Source organism: Balaenoptera borealis (genome assembly GCF_965194805.1).
Source record: "Balaenoptera borealis genome assembly, chromosome: 2".
NCBI lineage: Eukaryota > Metazoa > Chordata > Mammalia > Artiodactyla > Balaenopteridae > Balaenoptera > Balaenoptera borealis.
This window is the reverse complement of record NC_138867.1, coordinates 62,685,765-62,706,276: the sequence shown is the minus strand read 5'-3', so window position 1 is coordinate 62,706,276 and position 20,512 is coordinate 62,685,765. Positions and strand designations below refer to the sequence as shown.

General features: G+C 41.5%; 1 protein-coding gene across 12 annotated transcripts in view; it reads right to left on the bottom strand.

The window, feature by feature from the left end:
- The window catches only part of PDE8B (phosphodiesterase 8B), a 328,186-nt gene that overhangs the window by 100,528 nt on the left and 207,146 nt on the right, over nucleotides 1-20,512 (bottom strand). For 10 of the 12 annotated variants that reach the window (XM_082376089.1, XM_082376088.1, XM_082376080.1 and 7 more), the window contains 3 exons: nucleotides 17,838-17,916; nucleotides 2,475-2,615; nucleotides 874-962 (listed from right to left, as the gene is read on the bottom strand). In XM_082376089.1, the coding sequence (XP_082232215.1) occupies nucleotides 874-962; nucleotides 2,475-2,615; nucleotides 17,838-17,916 (309 nt within the window). The remainder of the gene's footprint in view (nucleotides 1-873; nucleotides 963-2,474; nucleotides 2,616-17,837; nucleotides 17,917-20,512) is intronic. The other 2 variants (XM_082376086.1, XM_082376085.1) reach the window with 1 other exon arrangement.

Here is a 20,512-nt window from a genome sequence, read left to right as displayed (position 1 = left end):
GGATTCTGAACGGAGGGGGAACAGTTTTGAAACTAACAAATAAGTAAAATTGGAGCGGAAACAACCTACAGACACTTTGCTGACTACAGAAAGTTTTCTAACCACACAATAAGAGTCACAGACAGGGCTCTCCTTTTCTGGTTATTCGCCACCATAACTGCTCTTTTTCTTTTTCCAAAACGTCACCCAACGGCGTGTGTCCCTTGTAAACCTGTCCTATGAAGCTGGCTGGTTGACCTTCAGGCTTGTTTACAAAGGCTCCTCAGTGATGTACTGTTAGGGGGTCCTGTTTGGCTCCATAAACCTTCTCACAAAATGTAACTGGGAGAAGGAAATGGAATTGCGCATTTTCTTTATCTCTCTGCAAATGAACTGCCTCCTCTGGTAACCTGAGATTTACATGGAATCAGATGTCTCAGCTTCTGGTCAGACACCTTTTTCTCCTAACCATGGCCCCCAGGGTTCTCTCCTCCTTGTGGAACAAGCCCCGAGGCCTGGAGAGAATCATCACGGTGCCTCAAGGAGAGAAGCTCTGCTCCCAGGTGGGGCTGAGGCAGCGAGCCCTGCTGTTCTGTGGTCTTTGTGATGACAGGGAAAGGCCTAGAAACTGAGCTCCTTGCGGCGTGGGGACAATGGATCCACAGACAATGAGGCGGAAGTGGACAGTCGGGGTGATGCTTCATAAAGCCCACGAGCAGAAGAGCTTGTGCTGTTTTGGGGCTGCTGCCGGCCGCATGGAGGTGTCCTCGGCAGGTACTATGTACAGACCCAGTCCTACTGTATTTGTGGGTCTAACACACTTGCATTTCCATACACAAACCCAACGCCCACAGGGGCCCCTCAAAACAATGGAGTTTAAGAGTTGGCGCTCACCCTCCTTGGCCAATCACTGGAGTGATCTTCACATGCTGTTGGATGCTGTCGCCGGATTTCCGTCTGGCATAGTAAATCCCCTGCCACTCCTACATAAAGAGAGCTCTTAAAATCCTTCTGTCCAGGCATTCGGCGGCTCCTACAGAGGGTCTCATCAAGTTCAGCCATGAAGTTCCCACATGCTTTTGTCACATTCCACAAAATACCGCTCCACAGTTGCACCCACCGCGGCGGTGACTACGTAAGGCTCATCGTCACAGTGCTCAGAGCCCACCAGAGCCGTGAGCCCACCACCAGGGGCTGCCCCTCCCAGTTCCGGGACACTTGAGCAGCGGGTGCCATCCCTGCTCTCAGCCCTGTGGGTGTAGGGGCACCAGGTCAAGGGGTTCTTCTGAGGTCTTTCTCGAGATCTTTACAACAACCTGTGAGCTTGATATTATCACCCTTCATTTGCAGATAGGTAAACAGAGGCTCAGAGATGCTGACTAATGTCCCCACGTGAGAAGGTGAAAAATGTGGTTATAAATTTATCTCTTAACTTTCCTTGAAGCCCATCATCTTTCTACTATCCTATCGGACCTCCAGCCAAGCCTTCTCTGGGCTTAATCTGGCTCCTGGCAGTGTCCATGGATGAGACAAAGGGGAGTGTGAAGGCCACCTGCTGTGGCCGGACTCTGAGGAACCGGCTAGGATAAAGAGCCCGGTGACCTCAAGGGGGAGCCTGTGGCACCTCCACTATTTCTGGGAGGAAGTGGTTGAATTAGACCTGAGATTCTTTGCAGCCTTTTCTTGCCAGCACACTCACACAGGATGGCTAACTGGTGTGCATGTTGGGGTCACCAGATGTGTGGCAGTGCTCTTCAGGCAGATTTTTTGGAGGACCTGACAATGTCCTGTTTCCTTTTCAGTCTCACTGCCCCAATGTTCTTTTCTTTTACTAATTTTGGCCATGATATATAAGCCAAACATTTTATTTCTATAAAATGGTCCCCCATTAAATAAATACAATGCTTATCTAACTACTTCACATCAGAGAAAGCATCTGAATGCTTAAAAGAAAATGCCCAGGCAGTTCCAGCTATGACAGCAACGCTCCTCTGGAAGGGAAGGCTTGTGGGGAGATGCCCAGTGCACCTGCACCACTGCCTTCAGCTGCTGGGATGCAGTGGAGGTCGCTGGACAAACTGAACTGTGATGGGTAAAGAGAGCAGAAAAGGGAAAAGTGACCGAAAACTGGGCCTGTAAGACATGTAAATACTGACATTAAATGCTCTTAGTCCCCCAAACACTGGATAAACTAAAAATTACAGAGCAGCTCTGCTCAGACATAGGTATGAAATTCCAGCCATGACAGGTGAGATTCATTCATGTGAAGGAAGAAATTTCCTTACACAAAATCACCAGATACTATACCATCATAAGCACCAGGTTCGCTTGCTATCCAAAATTAACTCAAAAGTTAACTCATCTTGCAAACATAAAGGATTTTTCACTTAATTGGAACGTTATTAAAGAAGCCAACGTTAAAGACGGGACATAAAAACTCACAGAAGAAAACATGCATTGGGGAGGGGTTTGTGGACTGGTTTGGTTTCACCCACCTTGCCCTTCTTGATGCAGGTGTTGATGGTGTCGAGAAGGTCCGCCCGGTTCTTGTCACTTTTGGGCAGCTCGGCGAGTTCTTTCCCCAGGAGCTCACCTTTGTGGTAGCCCATCATCCTTTCGAAGGCTGGGTTGACATACTGTGAACGGGAAGTGGTTAAAGGTCAGGGCAGGGTGCTGTGTGCCTCGCAGGAACACTTGTTGGGACACAGAGGAAACGTGCCCTGGGTGAGCGCTCTCCAGTGGGGGAGCTGACCTGTCCCCCCAGCCCCAAATGCCCCCGGAATAGGTGCTTCCCTCCTAAGCAGCAATGCGTTCATTCAACTGCCATCCCAGCACCCCGGGCCCTCTGGGAAATCGGAAGAAATTCTCCAGCAGAAAAAGAGCAAGAAGCTTTTATCTGCTAGTGCCAGCCTCCAATGGGCCTTATTCATCACCTACCACCCATGAAATAAGAAAAAACTCAGGAAAAAAAGAACAAATAAAAATTAACTAGAACTCCATTCAACAGATTGTGGCTTCTATTAGTCACATCTCTACAAAGAAGCAATTCCATCTCTCGCGTCTAGATTTTATTAATAGATAATTGCCGCTGTCTATTAACCAATGCCCTAGCATGGGGCCGCTTCTGGTCTAACTGAAGAATAAATTAAGTTAAAAGCCTCGGGCAGGAGGCAGCACCCCTTTCAGCGCTGGCGTGAGGCGAGGCACCATCCCCCATCCCTCCCCACCCCCACCCCCCAGCTTGGTACATGCTGGGACCAGCAGACTCAGAGGTTTCTTTCCAAAATTCTGCCCAGGGCCCTGGAATTTAGAGCTATCACCTTGGCTGGTTCCTGGCTGCTATCCCCACCCTCCAATTTCTTCTCAGAGAACAGAGTCACCAGATGAGCAGCTGAGTGGAGGCGACAAGTGACGAAGAATGTGGGGAAAACATGAGCGCACTGTATCTAGGTCACAGATTTCTTTGGGCATAATTGATATCCATCTGCTGCTTCAGAAACGGTCTTGCAAACTGTAATCACTCTTGCCCTCCAAGGGGATGACAGCAGTGAGGAACCGAGTGAGGCAGGGACATTTGGGGAACTACTCTCTGGCGAACACTAGCTTCTGCTAGTACAATTACCCCTGGGAAGTGGACGAGTCGGGAGGTTGCTCTGGGGCCCTTGGCACCAGGCCTTATGGGGGTCGCTGAAGAGGAGGGGGCGGTGACATTGTCTTCACTGATCTCCTATCACTTCACGTGGTGGTCACCGTCCTCCCTGGGCTGGGCAGCGGGATCCCCTGCTCACCAGGTCAGCCCCACAGCGCCCTGGCCCAGCCCTGCATGCAGCTGAGCAGTGCGTGCTTGTCTCCCACGTCTGGGCATCTGCCCAGTTGCTCTCTGCTTAGAAAGCTCTTCCCCATCTCCTGGTCACGTCAACTCCAATTTTTCCCTCCCCTCCTCCAGCAAGCTGTCCTTGAGCCCCTGCCCAGTCTGAGTTTGCGCCACTCCTACAACTCCCACTCTCTCCTGTGCAGGCTTCTGGTGACTGATTACACTGAATCTATATTTTTCTCTCTCTCTCTCCCCCACTAGACATGAAAATCCTCAAGGGCAAAGGCTACTTTGGATTTATCTCTGGATATTCAGGACTGTTTAGTACATATCTGAGGAATGGATAATATTTGAGAATACTGTTTTCCTTATTTGTTGGCTAAATTCTCATACCTTTTCACATGTGTTTATTCTGCTTTTGCTACTAGGTTGCAAACATGGGTAGAAATCATAGCTCTGCTTTCATGCCAGGTGACCTCACAATGCAGCAGGTACTCTAGGACGTGGGTTATGGAGCCAAGGCACCCAAGTTCAAGTCCTGGCTCTGCCCATTACCAGCTACATGACTTGTGGGCAGCTTGCTTATCTTCCCTGGTCCTCAATTTCCTCATGTGTAAAATGGCTACAACAGTAGTACCTGGTTCATAGAATTGTTTTAAGAAATAAATGAGTATGTATAAAATGCTTAGTACTGGGACTTCCCTGGTGGCACAGTGGTTAAGAATCCACCTGCCGGGAGACCATCAAGACGGCGGAAGAGTAAGACGTGGAGATCACCTTCCTCCCCACAAATACATCAGAAATACATCTACATGTGGAGCAACTACTACAGAACACCTACTGAACGCTGGCAGAAGACCTCAGACCTCCCAAAAGGCAAGAAACTCCCCACGTAGCTGGGTAGGGCAAAAGAAAAAAGAAAAAACAGAGACAAAAGAATAGGGACGGGACCTGCACCAGTGGGAGGAAGCTGTGAAGGAGGAAAGGTTTCCACACACTAGGAAGCCCCTTCACTGGCGGAGACGGGGAGTGGCGGGGGGGAAGCTTCAGAGCCACGGAGGACAGCGCAGCCACAGGGGTGCGGAGGGCAAAGCGGAGAGATTCCTGCACAGAGGATCGGTGCCGACCAGCACTCACCAGCCCGAGAGGCTTGTCTGCTCAGTCACTGGGGCAGGTGGAGGCTGGGAGCTGAGGCTTTTAAGTTTCATTAGGTCCCATTTGTTTATTTTTGTTTTTATTTCCATTACTCTAGGAGGTGGATCAAAAAAGATCTTGCTGTGATTTATGTCAAAGAGTGTTCTGCCTATGTTTTCCTCTAAGAGTTTTATAGTGTCTGGTCTTACATTTAGGTCTCGAATCCATTTTGAGTTTATTTTTGTGTATGGTGTTAGGAAGTGTTCTAATTGCATTCTTTTACATGTAGATGTCCAGTTTTCCCAGCACCACTTATTGAAGAGACTGTCTTTTCTCCATTGTATATCCTTGCCTCCTTTCTCATAGATTAGTTGACCATAGGTGCGTGGGTTTATCGCTGGGCTTTCTATCTTGTTCCATTGATCTATGTTTCTGTATTTGTGGCAGTACCGTATTGTCTTGATTACTGTAGCTTTGTAGTATAGTCTGAAGTCAGGGAGTCTGATTCCTCAAGCTCCGTTTTTTTCCCTCAAGACTGCTTTGGCTATTCGGGGTCTTTTGTGTTTCCATACAAATTTTAAGACTTTTTATTCTAGTTCCGGAAAAAATGCCATTGGTAATTTGACAGGGATTGCATTGAATCTGTAGATTGCTTTGGGTAGTATAGTCATTTTCACAATACTGATTCTTCCAATCCAAGAACATGGTATATCTCTCCATCTGTTGGTATCATCTTTACTTTCCTTCATCAGTGTCTTATAGTTTTCTGCATACAGGTATTTTGTCTCCCTAAGTAGGTTTACTCCCAGGTATTTTATTCTTTTTGTTGCAATGGTAAATGGGAGTGTTTCCTTAATTTCTCTTTCAGATTTTTCATCATTAGTGTATAGGAATGCAAGAGATTTCTGTGCATTAATTTTGTATCCTGCAACTTTATCAAATTCATTGATTAGCTCTAGTAGTTTTCTGGTGGCATTTTTAGGATTCTCTATGTATAGTATCATGTCATCTGCAAACAGTGACAGTTTTACTTCTTTTCCAACTTGTATTCCTTTTATTTCTTTTTCTTCTCTGATTGCTGCGGCTAGGACTTCCAAAACTATGTTGAATAATCGTGGTGAGAGTGGACATCCTTGTCTTGTTCCTGATCTTAGGGGAAATGCTTTCAGTTTTTCACCATTGAGAATGATGTTTGCTGTGGGTTTCTCATATATGGGCTTTATTATGTTGAGGTAGGTTCCCTCTATGCCCACTTTCTGGAGAGTTTTTACCATAAATGGGTGTTGAATTTTGTCAAAAGCCTTTTCTGCATTTATTGAGATGATCATATGGTTTTCATTCTTCAATTTGTTAATATGGTTTATCACATTGATTTATTTGCGTATATTGAAGAATCCTTGCATCCCTGGGATAAATCCCACTTGATCATGGTGTATGATCCTTTTAATGTGTTGTTGGATTCTGTTTGCTACTATTTTGTTGAGGATTTTTGCATCTATATTCATCAGTGATATTGGTCTGTAATTTTCTTTTTTTGTAGTATCTTTGTCTGGTTTGGGTATCAGGGTGATGGTGGCCTTGTAGAATGAGTTTGGGAGTGTTTCTTCCTCTGCAATTTTTTGGAAGAGTTTGAGAAGGATGGGTGTTAGCTCTTCTCTAAATGTTTGACAGAATCCACCTGTGAAGCCATCTGGTCCTGGACTTTTGTTTGTTGGAAGATTTTTAATCACAGTTTCAATTTCATTACTTGTGATTGGTCTGTTCATATTTTCTATTTCTTCCTGGTTCAGTCTCGGAAGGTTATACCTTTCTAAGAATTTGTCCATTTATTCCAGCTTGTCCATTTTATTGGCATAGATCTGCTTGTAGTAGTCTCTTAGGATGCTTTGTATTTCTGTGGTGTCTGTTGTAACTTCTCCTTTTTCATTTCTAATTTTATTGATTTGAGTCCTCTCCCTCTTTTTCTTGATGAGTCTGGCTAATGGTTTATCAACTTTGTTTATCTTCTCAAAGAACCAGCTTTTGGTTTTATTGATCTTTGCTATTGTTTTCTTTCTTTCTATTTCATTTATTTCTGCTCTGATCTGTATGATTTCTTTCCTTCTGCTAACTTTGGGCTTTGTTTGTTCTTCTTTCTCTAGTTCCTTTAGGTGTAAGGTTAGATTGTTTATTTGAGATTTTTCTGGTTTCTTGAGGTAGGCTTGTATAGCTATAAACTTCCCTCTTAGAACTGCTTTTGCTTCATCCCATAGGTTTTGGATCTTCGTGTTTTCATTGTCACTTGTTTCTACGTATTTTTTGATTTCCTGTTTGATTTCTTCAGTGATCTCTTGGTTATTTAGTAACGTATTGTTTAGCCTCCATGTGTTTCTGTTTTTTACTTTTTTTTCCCTGTAATTCATTTCTAATCTCATAGCACTGTGGTCAGAAAAGATGCTTGATATGATTTCAATTTTCTTAAATTTACTGAGGCTTGATTTGTGACCCAAGATGTGATCTATCCTGGAGAATGTTCCATGCACACTTGAGAAGAAAGTGTAATCTGCTATTTTCAGATGGAATGTCCTATAAATATCAATTAAATCTATCTGGTCTATTGTGTCATTTAAAGCTTCTGTTTCTGTATTTATTTTCATTTCGGATGATCTGTCCATAGGTGTCAGTGAGGTGTTAAAGTACCCCACTATTATTGTGTTACTGTTGATTTCCTCTTTTATAGCTGTTAGCAATTGCCTTATGTATTGAGGTGCTCCTATGTTGGGTGCATATATATATATAATTGTTATATCTTCTTCTTGGATTGATCCCTTGATCATTATGTAGTATCCTTCCTTGTCTCTTGTAACAGTCTTTATTTTAAAGTCTATTTTATCTGATATGAGTATTGCTACTCCAGCTTTCTTTTGATTCCCATTTGCATGGAATATCTTTTTCCATCCCCTCACTTTCAGTCTGTATGTGTCCCTAGGTCTGAAGTGGGTCTCTTGTAGACAGCATATATATGGATCTTGTTTTTGTATCCATTCAGCAAGCCTGTGTCTTTTGGTTGGAGCATTTAATCCATTCACACTTAAGGTAATTATCAACATGTATGTTCCTATGACCATTTTCTTAACTGTTTTGGGTTTGCTCTTGTAGGTCCTTTTCTTCTCTTGTGTTTCCCACTTAGAGAAGTTCCTTTAGCATTTGTTGTAGAGCTGGTGTGGTGGTGCTGAATTCTCTTAGTTTTTACTTGTCTGTAAAGCTTTTGATTTCTCCATCAAATCTGAATGAGATCCTTGCCGGGTAGAGTAATCTTGGTTGAGGTTCTTCCCTTTCTTCACTTTAAGTATATCATGCCACTCCCTTCTGGCTTGTAGAGTTCCTGCTGAGAAATCAGCTGTTAACCTTATGGGAGTTCCCTTGTATGTTATTTGTCGTTTTTCCCTTGCTGCTTTCAATAATTTTTCTTTGTCTTTAATTTCTGCCAGTTTGATTACTATGTGTCTTGGCATGTCTCTCCTTGGGTTTATCCTGTATGGGTCTCGCTGCACTTCCTGGACTTGGGTGGCTATTTCCTTTCCCATGTTAGGGAAGTTTTTGACTATAATCTCTTCAAATATTTTCTCTGCTGCTTTCTCTCTCTCTTCTACTTCTGGGACCCCTATAATGCGAATGTTGTTGCGTTTAATGTTGTCCCAGAGGTTTCTTAGGCTGTCTTCATTTCTTTTCATTCTTTTTTCTTTAGTCTGTTCTGCAGCAGTGAATTCCACCATTCTGTCTTCCAGGTCACTTATCCGTTCTTCTGCCTCAGTTACTCTGCTATTGATTCCTTCTAGTGTAGTTTTCATTTCAGTTATTGTATTGTTCATCTCTGTTTGTTTGTTCTTTAATTCTTCTAAGTCTTTGTTAAACATTTCTTGCATCTTCTCGAACTTTGCCTCCATTCTTTTTCTGAGGTCCTGGATCATCTTTACTATCATTATTCTGAATTCTTTTTCTGGAAGGTTGCCTATCTCTATTTCATTTAGTTGTTTTTCTGGGGTTTTATCTTGTTCCTTCATCTGGTACATAGCCCTCTGCCTTTTCATCTTGTCTATCTTTCTGTGAATGTGGTTTTTGTTCCACAGGCTGCAGGACTGTAGTTCTTCTTGCTTCTGCTGTCTGCCCACTGGTGGATGAGGCTATCTAAGAGGCTTGTGTAAGTTTCCTGATGGGAGGGACTGGTGGTGGGTAGAGCTGATTGTTGCTTTGGTGGGCAGAACTCAGTAAAACTTTAATCTGCTTGACTGTTGATGGGTGGGGCTGGGTTCCCTCCCTGTTGGTTGTTTAGCCTGAGGCAACCCAACACTGGAGCCTACCTGGGCTCTTTGGTGGGGCTAATGACAGACTCTGGGAGGGCTCACGCCAAGGAGTACTTCCCAGAACTTCTGCTGCCAGTGTCCTTGTCCCCACAGTGAGCCACAGCCACCCCCACCCCCGCCTCTGCAGGAGACCCTCCAAGACTAGCAGGTAGGTCTGGTTCAGTCTCCCCTGGGGTCACTGCTCCTTCCCCTGGGTCCCGATGCACACACTACTTTGTGTGTGCCCTCCAAGAGTGGAGTCTCTGTTTCCCCCAGTCTTGTCGAAGTCCTGCAATCAAATCCCACTAGGCTTCAAAGTCTGATTCTCTAGGAATTCCTCCTCCCGTTGCTGGACCCCCAGGTTGGGAAGCCTGACGTGGGGTTCAGAACCTTCACTTCAGTGGGTGGACTTCTGTGGTATAAGTATTCTCCAGTCTGTGAGTCACCCACCCAGCAGTTATGGGATTTGATTTTACTGTGATTGCGCCCCTCCTACCATCTCATTGTGGCTTCTCCTTTGTCTCTGGATGTGGGGTATCTTTTCTGGTGAGTTCCAGTGTCTTCCTGTTGATGATTGTCCAGCAGCTAGTTGTGATTCTGGGGTTCTCACAAGATGGAGTGAGAGCACATCCTTCTACTCCGCCATCTTCTTTTTCATTTATTTCTGATTTGATCTCTATGATTTCTTTCCTTCTGCTAACTTTGTGTTTTTTTCTTCCTCTTTCTCCAGTTGCTTTAGGTGTAAGGTTAGGTTGTTTATTTGAGTTCCTCCTCTCTTTGGGGGAAAAGATATATGTTTTTTTCTTTTTCTCTTTTTGTGAGTGTGTATGTGTATGCTTCTGTGTGTGATTTTGTCTGTATAGCTTTGCTTTTACCATTTCTCCTACGGTTCTGTCTGTCCGTTTTTTCTCTTATTTTTTTTAGTATAGTTTTTAGCGCTTGTTATCATTGGTGGATTTGTTTTTTTTGGTTTGGTTGCTCCCTTCATTCTTTCTTTTTTTCTTTTTTTTTTTTATTACTTTTAAACTCTTTTATTTTTAATAATTATTTTAATAACTTTATTTTATTTTATTTTATTTATCTTTTCTTTCTTTATTTCTCCCTTTTATTCTGAGCTGTCTGGATGACAGGGTCTCGGTGCCCCAGCTGGGTATCAGGCCTGTGCCTCTAAGGTGGGAGAGCCGAGTTCAGGACACTGGTCCACCAGAGACCTCCCAGCTCCACGTAATATCAAACGGTGAAAATCTCCCACAGATCTCCATCTCAACGTTAAGACCCAGCTCCACTAAACAACCAGCAGTCTACAGTGCTGGACACCCTATGCCAAACAACTAGCAAGACAGGAACACAACCCCACCCACTAGCAGAAAGGCAGCTTAAAATCATAATAAGGTCACAGACACTCCAAAACACACCACCGGACGCAGACCTGCCCAGCAGAAACACAGGATCTAGCCTCATCCAGCAGAACACAGGCACTAGTCCCCTCCACCAGGAAGCCTACACAACCCACTGAATCAACGTCACCCAGTGGGGGCAGACACCAAAAACAATGGGAACTACGAACCTACAGCCTGCGAAATGGAGACTCCGAACACAGTAAGTTAAGCAAAATGAGAAGACAGAGAAACACACACTAGATGAAGGAGCAAGGTAAAAATCCACCAGACCAAACAAATGGAGAGGAAATAGGCAGTCTACCTGAAAAAGAATTCAGAGTAATGATTGTAAAGATGATCCAAAATCTTAGAAATAGAATGGAGAAAATACAAGAAACGATTAACAAGGACCTAGAAGAACTAAAGAGCAAACAATGATGAACAACACAATAAATGAAATTAAAAATTCTCTAGAAGGAATCGATAGCAGAATAACTGAGGCAGAAGAACGGATAAGTGACCTGGAAGATAAAATAGTGGAAATAACTACCGCAGAGCAGAATAAAGAAAAAAGAATTGAGGACAGTCTCAGAGACCTCTGGGACAACATTAAATGCACCAACTTTCGAATCATAGGGGTCCCAGAAGAAGAAGAGAAAAAGAAAGGGACTGAGAAAATATTTGAAGAGATTATAGTTGAAAACTTCCCTAATACTGGAAAGGAAAGAGTTAATCAAGCCCAGGAAGCACAGAGAGACCCATACAGGATAAATCCAAGGAGAAACATGCCAAGACACACATTAATCAAACTATCAAAAATTAAATACAAAGAAAAAGTATTTAAAGCAGCAAGGGAAAAACAACAAATAACATACAAGGGAATCCCCATAAGGTTAACACCTGATCTTTCAGGAGAAACTCTGCAAGCCAGAAGGGAGTGGCAGGACATATTTAAAGTGATGAAAGCGAAAAACTTACAACCAAGATTACTCTACCCAGCAAGGATCTCATTCAGATTTGACAGAGAAATTAAAACGTTTACAGACAAGCAAAAGCTAAGAGAATTCAGCAGCACCAAACCAGCTTTACAACAAATGCTACAGGAGCTTCTCTAGGCGGGAAACACAAGAGAAGGAAAAGACCTACAATAACAAACCCCAAACAATTAAGAAAGTGGTAATAGGAACATACATATTGATAATTATCTTAAACGTCAATTGACAGTAACACAATCATAGTAGCGGCCTTTAACACCCCACTTTCACCAATGGACAGATCACCCAAAATGAAAATAAATAAGGAAACACAAGCTTTAAATGATACATTAAACAAGATGGACTTAATGACATTTATAGGACATTCCAACCAAAAACAACAGAATACACTTTCTTCTCAAGTGCTCATGGAACATTTTCCAGGATAGACCATATCTTGGGTCACAAATCAAGCCTTGGTAAATTTAAGAAAATTGAAAACATATCAAGTATCTTTTCCAAACACAACACTATGAGACTAGATATCAACTACAAGAAAAAATCTGTAAAAAATACAAACACATGGAGGCTAAACAATACACTACTTAATAACCAAGAGATCACTGAAGAAATCAAAGAGGAAATAAAAAAATACCTTGAAACAAATGACAACGAAACACGACGACCCAAACCTATGGGATGCAGCAAAAGCAGTTCTAAGAGGGAAGTTTATGGCAATACAATCCTCCCCTAAGAAAAAAGAAACATCTCAAATAAACAACCTAACCTTACACCTAAAGCAATTGGAGAAAGAAGAACAAAAAAACCCCAAAGTTAGCAGAAGGAAAGAAATCACAAAGATTGGATCAGAAATAAATGAAAGAGAAATAAACAATAGCAAAGATCAATAAAACTAAAAGCTGGTTCTTTGAGAAAATAAAAAAAATTGATAAACCATGAGCCAGACTCATCAAGAAAAAAAGGGAGAAAACTCAATAGAATTAGAAATGAAAAAGCAGAAGTAACAACTGATACTGCAGAAATACAAAGGATCATGAGAGATTACTACAAGCAACTATATGCCAATAAAATGGACAACCTGGAAGAAATGGACAAATTCTTAGAAAAGCACAACCTTCCGAGACTGAACCAGGAAGAAATAGAAAATATAAACAGACCAATCACAAGCATTGAAATTGAAACTGTGATTAAAAATGTTCCAACAAACAAAAGCCCAGGACCAGATGGCTTCACAGGCGAATTCTATCAAACATTTAGAGAATAGCTAACACCCATCCTTCTCAAACTCTTCCAAAATATAGCAGAGGGAGGAACACTCCCAAACTCATTCTACAAGGCCACCATCACCCTGATACCAAAACCAGACAAAGATGTCACAAAGAAAGAAAACTACAGGCCAATATCACTGATGAACATAGATGTAAAAATCCTCAACAAAATAGTAGCAAACAGAATCCAACAGCACATTAAAAGGCTCATACACCATGATCAAGTGGGGTCTATCGCAGGAATGCAAGGATTCTTCAATATGCACAAATCAATCAATGCGATACACCATATTAACAAACTGAAGAATAAAAACCATATGATCATCTCAATAGATGCAGAGAAACCCTTTGAGAAAATTCAACACCCATTTATGATAAAAACCCTCCAGAAAGTAGGCATAGAGGGAACTTACCTCAACATAATAAAGGCCATATATGACAAACCCACAGCCAACATTGTCCTCAATGGTGAAAAACTGAAACCATTTCCACTAAGATCAGGAACAAGACAAGGTTGCCCATTCTCACCACTGTAATTCAACATCGTTTTGGAAGTTTTAGCCACAGCAATCAGAGAAGAAAAAGAAATAAAAGGAACCCAAAACAGAAAAGAAGAAGTAAAGCTGTCACTGCTTGCAGATGACATGATACTATACGTAGAGAATCCTAAAGATGCTACCAGAAAACTACTAGAGCTAATCAATGAATTTGGTAAAGTAGGAGGGTACAAAATTAATGCACAGAAATCTCTTGCATTCCCATACACTAATGATGAAAAATCTGAAAGAGAAATTAAGGAAACACTCCCATTTACCATTGCAACAAAAAGAATAAAATACCGAGGAATAAACCTACCAAAGGAGACAAAAGACCTGCATGCAGAAAACCATAAGACACTGATGAAAGAAATTAAAGATGACACAAATAGATGGAGAAATATACCATGTTCCCGGATTGGAGGAATCAACATTGTGAAAATGACTCTACTACCCAAAGCAATCTACAGATTCAATGCAATTCCTATCAAACTACCAATGGCATTTTTCACAGAACTAGAACAAAAAATTTCACAATTTGTATGGAAACACAAAAGACCCCGAATAGCCAAAGCAATCTTGAGAAAGAAAAACGGAGCTGGAGGAATCAGGCTCCCTGACTTCAGACTATACTACAGAGCTACAGTAATCAAGAGAGTATGGTACTGGCACAAAAACAGAAATATATATCAATGGAACAGGATAGAAAGCCCATAGAGAAACCCACGCACATATGGTCACCTTATTTTTGATAAAGGAGGCAAGAATACACAATGGAGAAAAGACAGCCTCTTCAATAAGTGGTGCTGGGAAAACTGGACAGCTACATGTAAAAGCATGAAATTAGAACACTCCCTAACACCATACACAAAAATAAACTCAAAATGGATTAAAGACCTAAATGTAAGGGCAGACATTGTAAAACTCTTAGAGGAAAACATAGGCAGAACACTCTATGACATAAATCACAGCAAGATCCTTTTTGACCCACCTCCTAGAGAAATGGAAATAAAAACAAAAATAAACAAATGGGATCTAATGAAACTGAAAAGCTTTTTAGAGCAAAGGAAACCGTAAACAAGACGAAAAGACAACCCTCAGGATGGGAGAAAATATTTGTAAGCGAAGCAACTGACAAAGGATTAATTTCCAAAATATACAAGCAGCTCATGCAGCTCAATATCAAAAATACAAACAACCCAATCCAAAAATGGGCAGAAGACCTAAATAGACATTTCTCCAAAGAAGATATACAGATTGCCAACAAACACATGAAAGAATGCTCAACATCATTAATCATTAGAGAAATGCAAATCAAAACTACAATGAGGTATCACCTCACACAGTTCAGAATGGCCATCATCAAAAAATCTACAAACAATAAATGCTACAGAGGGTGTGGAGAAAAGGGAACCCTCTTGCACTGTTGGTGGGAATGTAAATTGATACAGCCACTATGGAGAACAGTATGGAGGTTCCTTAAAAAACTAAAAATAGAACTACCATATGATCCAGCAACCCTACTAGTGGGCATATAACCTGAGAAAACCATAATTCAAAGAGAGTCAAGTACCACAATGTTCATTGCAGCTCTATTTACAATAGCCAGGACATGGAAGCAACCTAAGTGTCCTTCAACAGATGAATGGATAAAGAAAATGTGGCACATATATACAATGGAATATTACTCAGCCATAAAAGAAAGAGAATTGAGTTATTTGTAGTGAGGTGGATGGACCTTGAGTCTGTCATACAGAGTGAAGTAAGTCAGAAAGAGAAAAACAAATACCGTATGCTAACACATACATATGAATCAGAAAAAAAAATAGTTGTGAAGGACCTAGGAGCAGGACGAGAATAAAGATGCAGACCTACTGGAGAATGGACTTGAGGACACGGGAGGGGGAAGGGTCAGCTGGGACAAAGTGAGAGAGTGGCATGGACATATATACACTACCAAATGTAAAATCAATAGCTAGTGGGAAGCAGCCACATAGCACAGGGAGATCAGCTCTGTGCTTTCTGACCACTTAGAGGGGTGGGATAGGGAGGGTGGGAGGGAGGGAGACGCAAGAGTGAAGAGGTATGGAGATATATGTATATGTATAGCTGAATCACTTTGTTATACAGCAGAAACTAACACACTATTGTAAAGCAATTATACTCCAATAAAGATGTTAAAAAAATAAATTAAAAAATAGAAAATTAAAAAAAAGAATCCGCCTGCCAATGCAGAGGACATGGGTTCGAGCCCTCGTCCAGGAAGATCCCACATGCCGCGGAGCAACTAAGCTTGTGCGCCACAACTACTGAGCCTGTGCGCCTAGAGCCCGTGCTCTGCAACGACATGCCACCGCAATGAGAATCCCGCGCACTGCAACAAAGGGCAGCCCCCGCTCTACCGTAACTGGAGAAAGCCTGCGTGCAGCAATGAAAACCTAAGGCAGCCAAAATAAAAAAATTTAAAAAAAAATTTTTTTAAATGCTTAGTACTGCCTCTGGCACATGGTAAGCACCGTATAAGTGTTTTAAAGCAAACAGACAGGTAGTTTCAATGGATGGATGGGTAGGTAGCTATTGTTCCTAAATGTTAAGTGCTACTGCCCAACCTCTGACCATCTGCACTAAGAGGCACGTTCCCTGTGAAGCGGCACTGCCCCGAGAAGGACTCTGGTATTGAGTAGGAACATATATGATGTATCTCATTCCCGATGACTTATCTTAAAATCTATAGCACAAAGGCCTTTTAAATTTCCCCCTTACATATAATATCCTCTATTCAACTTCTTCCTCCTTGTTCTTGAGTTTTATATTCAGGTTTTTAAAGGGGTCTGAGAGGGCGCCCCAAGAAAAAGCCTGCAGTCAGTACAGTTTCTCTTTTAATCCAGGGATTCCCCTTCCCAGGCACCCACTGTCCTCAATCCCTGCTTCTTCCTCTTCAAGGTAAAGGCTGGCAGGTGATTCATGTGACACCATCGCCATATCACGTCTCCTAGAGATACAGGTTTCCTAACCACCAGGAGCTAACTGTAGAAGGAAGGACTCAGTTGCCTGTTAAAGGACTGTCTGCAAGATTACAAGGCTGGTAGAGAGCAGAGATCCCCTTCTCCTCATCACTAAAATCACAACCCGGCTTCCCCGTAAAAGAGGGAGGTGCGAATTATCTCCTTTTCCCTGGATATCTCCCTGGTATACAAGTACATATGAATAAATTTCTGGTTTTTTCTTGATAAAAAAAAAAAAAAGAGGGAACTGCAAAGCAAATGTGTTTCATGAACAGAATTGACTGTTCAAGTCCAGGTAGAAGTGGGAGAGCTGTGGGGTTTGTGCTCAGTCTGTAACAGAAACATGTCTGATTTCACTGTGGTTCAGGGCAGATCTGTGGGCAGGTGGGTCAGTAATAGGCAGCAACATGAGGAAGCCTTCAGACCCAGGTCATGGGACAGCCAGAAAAACAAATTCTAAAAATATAGCCCAACAGGGAACCAGGTAGGAAGGCTTTGGAGTCAGAAAGACATGGCTGGATGTTTTGGTTCCAGTATTTATTATTGGGGCTTTCCTTGGATAAGTTCCTTGGCCTTCCTGGGCCTCAGTTTCCCCATCTGTATTATCAGGCCCTTATGTCTCTTTCATAGGGTTCCTGAATGCAAATGAGATAATCTCATGAGCGTGTTGATGACAGGGCCTGGGCACGGTGGGCTACTGATGTCATTGACCCCGTGTGAGAGCAGGGTGTCTGTGTGTGCAGTGGGGGATTTCACAGGAGAGCATGTGTGAGGCCCTGTTATGGGGCCACTGTGTGTTGGACACTGTCTTTGGTCTCTACCGATGGTAGCAAATGCTCCTCACACTCGGTGCCACTATGCAAACCAAGGGCAGTCAGCTCAGTGCCCATCAGTGGAAAGTCTACATTTCAGAGTATTTTTAAAGTGTAAATGTCTTACCTTCCAACAAATAATAAGACAACTTTAATTCAATAAAGCTTTGTCTGCTATACACATTTCCTTAGGAAGATGACTTTAGTATTATGTAAGAGTGCTTTATAACTGGAACACCAACTGTAGGCAGATAACTGAGGACTGTTCACAACATTCTGTTCCCAAGGCATGTGTAAGCAGTTACTCTACAATTCTGACATACTTCTGTATAAACAGTGTCTTCCTGCATAGTCTAAAGAATTTACCCCATCTCTGTGAAAGAAACCGCAGGCTCCGATCTGAACTAATTTTTATTCTTCTTGAGTATCTAATTCTCAGCTTCAGAATATCAGTTTTCCTTGCATACTTTGATGTTCCTTTCTCCAAAGAAAATGTGCTGAAATGTGAGAATTACAGCAAAGTGCTTGAAAAAGGATGGCTCAAACTTGAAAGGCTTTATTTTGACACCTAAAGATAAAAAGTGTCCCCGTACCTGAATCACGTGGTCATCGCTTGTGATTTCTATGGCTTCATGACAGTGGTCTAATGCTGTAAACACTGAATTACAGGCCCTGAAAGTTGCAAAAGATTGATGTTAGTTCTGCTGGAAAACCATGAGCATTTCATCTGTTAATTTATCAAAGTAAACAGTTCCTCAGGTTCATTAAAACCAAGTACCTTTTGATATTATGTTTTGGGGGGAAAAAATAGAAACCTAGCCTTTCAAACTAAATGAATAAACAATAGCATGCATTTCTATGCATATCATACAGAGAGAAGAATGTAATCTGGCAAAATCATCATGGATCGTGGAATGAACTCCATATGTGCTGGATGAAACCTTCATACTGACACAAGAGAACAAAGATGCAGGAGATGGTCTCATAGGCCCCTATGTTCTATGTCAATGACATTCTTCTGTTCCATTCACAGCAGCAGTCATGGAGAAGTCCCATCCCCATCAATTAGAAAAACCTAATTAAGCCCAAATTAGATCTGAGTTATTCTGGCCTTTTGCAACAGACACAGAAACATTTTTTTCTTTTCTTACTTTTACGACCTAGATAAGCAAGCCTTTATGGTACTTGCTACACCCACCAGCCTGATGAAAGGCAAATACGGCTGAATTCCCCTTGCCTGGTTCATTTTACAGCTCTCCAGGTGGGCACTATTCTTGATGACCTTCCTTGTATATCTGGAATATTTGAAACCATTTCAATTTCTCAATTTCTTGGGTAACATTTTAACTACCTTCCAAATTTAGAGCAACTCCAAATACAGTAAGTTATTTACTATCTAACCCAGCAAGTATGTGACTAGTTACTAGAGCTTTGTTATTTGTATTGGCTGTTTAAAGAATCCCAGTGAAGGCTTTCTTATACATTACCAAAAAAAATGTTCATCTACTGGATTGATGTTTCTTCTTATAAAACGAACTCTTGTAATGTTATTCATTTTTCCCTCTCATAAGGCATCTAACTTTGCCATTCTATTTTGAACTGTTTACAAGGGAGAGGGCAGAAGAAACTGGGTGAAACTTGGTTCAGTATTTGGCCAGTTATGGGACCTTGGGCAATGTTTTCTCTCTGCTGGCCCTCAGTTTCCTCATCTATAAAATGACAATAACACATCTTACAGGTTGTTGTAAGAATCAAAACAGTTTATGTGAGGCATGTCTCAAAATACTTGGGATGATATAAGAGTTCAGGACATAGTACTTGTTATTTGTAAGATCTCAGAATAATATTTTTTGTTCTCTAAAGCTTTCAAAGGCTGTTGGTGAGAAGAAAAGTGAATCATAACCTATCTTTTCTCATGAGTGTATCTGAAATATCAAACCAAGAACTGCTTTCAATAATAGCAAGGCAGCCTGCACAGAAAGTGAAGGATTTTAGCCCATTGATGGGTAGCGTTCCTGTCGCTGCAGAGAAGAAGACACAGATGTGGGAGGGTAAGTAAAGTAAGTAATCATGATGCAGGTGAGTGGAGGAGAACATAACCCTAACCCCACTGAGATTTCTGATGGGTGTGGGATGTTTTCTTATTTAAATGGCTCCAGTCTAGGGTTCTCAAAAAACTAAAAATAGAACTACCATATGACCCAGCAATTTCATTCCTGGGTATACATCCGAAAAAAACAAACACACTAATTCAAAAACATACATATACCCCAATATTCACAGCAGCATTAGTCACAATAGCCAAGATATGGAAGCAAATCAAGTGTCCATCGACAGATGAATGGATAAAGATGTGGTATATATATATATATATACAATGGAATACTACTCAGCCATAAACAAGAACAAAATTTTGCCATTTGCAGCAACATGGATGGACTTGGAGGGTATTATGCTAAGTGAAATAAGTCAGACAGAGAAAGACAAATACTGTATGATATCACTTACATGTGGAATCTAAAAAAAAAAGCAAAAAAACCCCAAACTAGTGAACATAACCAAAAAGCAGAGTCACAGATATAGAGTACACACTGGTGGTTACCAGTGGGGAGAGGGAAGGAGGGAGGGGCAATAAGGGGTAAGGGATTAAGAGGTACAAACTATTAGGTATAAAATAAGCTATAAGGATATATTGTATAACAATATTTTATAATAATATAAATGGAGTAGAACCTTTAAAAATTGTGAATCACTATATTGTAACCTATAATATTGTACAGAAACTATATTTCAATTAAAAAAATAAATAAAATAAATTGCTCCAGTCTACCTAATGTGAACTGTATACTGTCCTATTAGCATTGCTGCATTTGTAAACATGATCATTTAAAATGTGAAAAAGAATTCAAAGAGGACTTTAAAATTGTTACCAAAGTCACTACTGCATCACCTCTCATGAAGAGGCAAGCAAGAGCTAGTCTTATCCCAAGTTTGCTCCAGGCACTTGGGTCCAGAACCCAACTTGTCACCACAGGAAAGCGTTCTCTGTCCTCCAGAAGTCTGATGTGGAAAAGCACAATCTGTGTGGGCTAGTTCCTTAGCTTTGGGAGCTGGATAATTAAGTGTTAAAACATTTGATCAAATGATAAATTCCCCTCTTGCCCAGGTATTTTCTTAAAGTACCTGTGTGGCTCAATTAAGTATGTAAACAGCTACTTCAGAGTATGACTGTTTTTGTCAATTCAACAGGCTGCCTCATACAAGATGT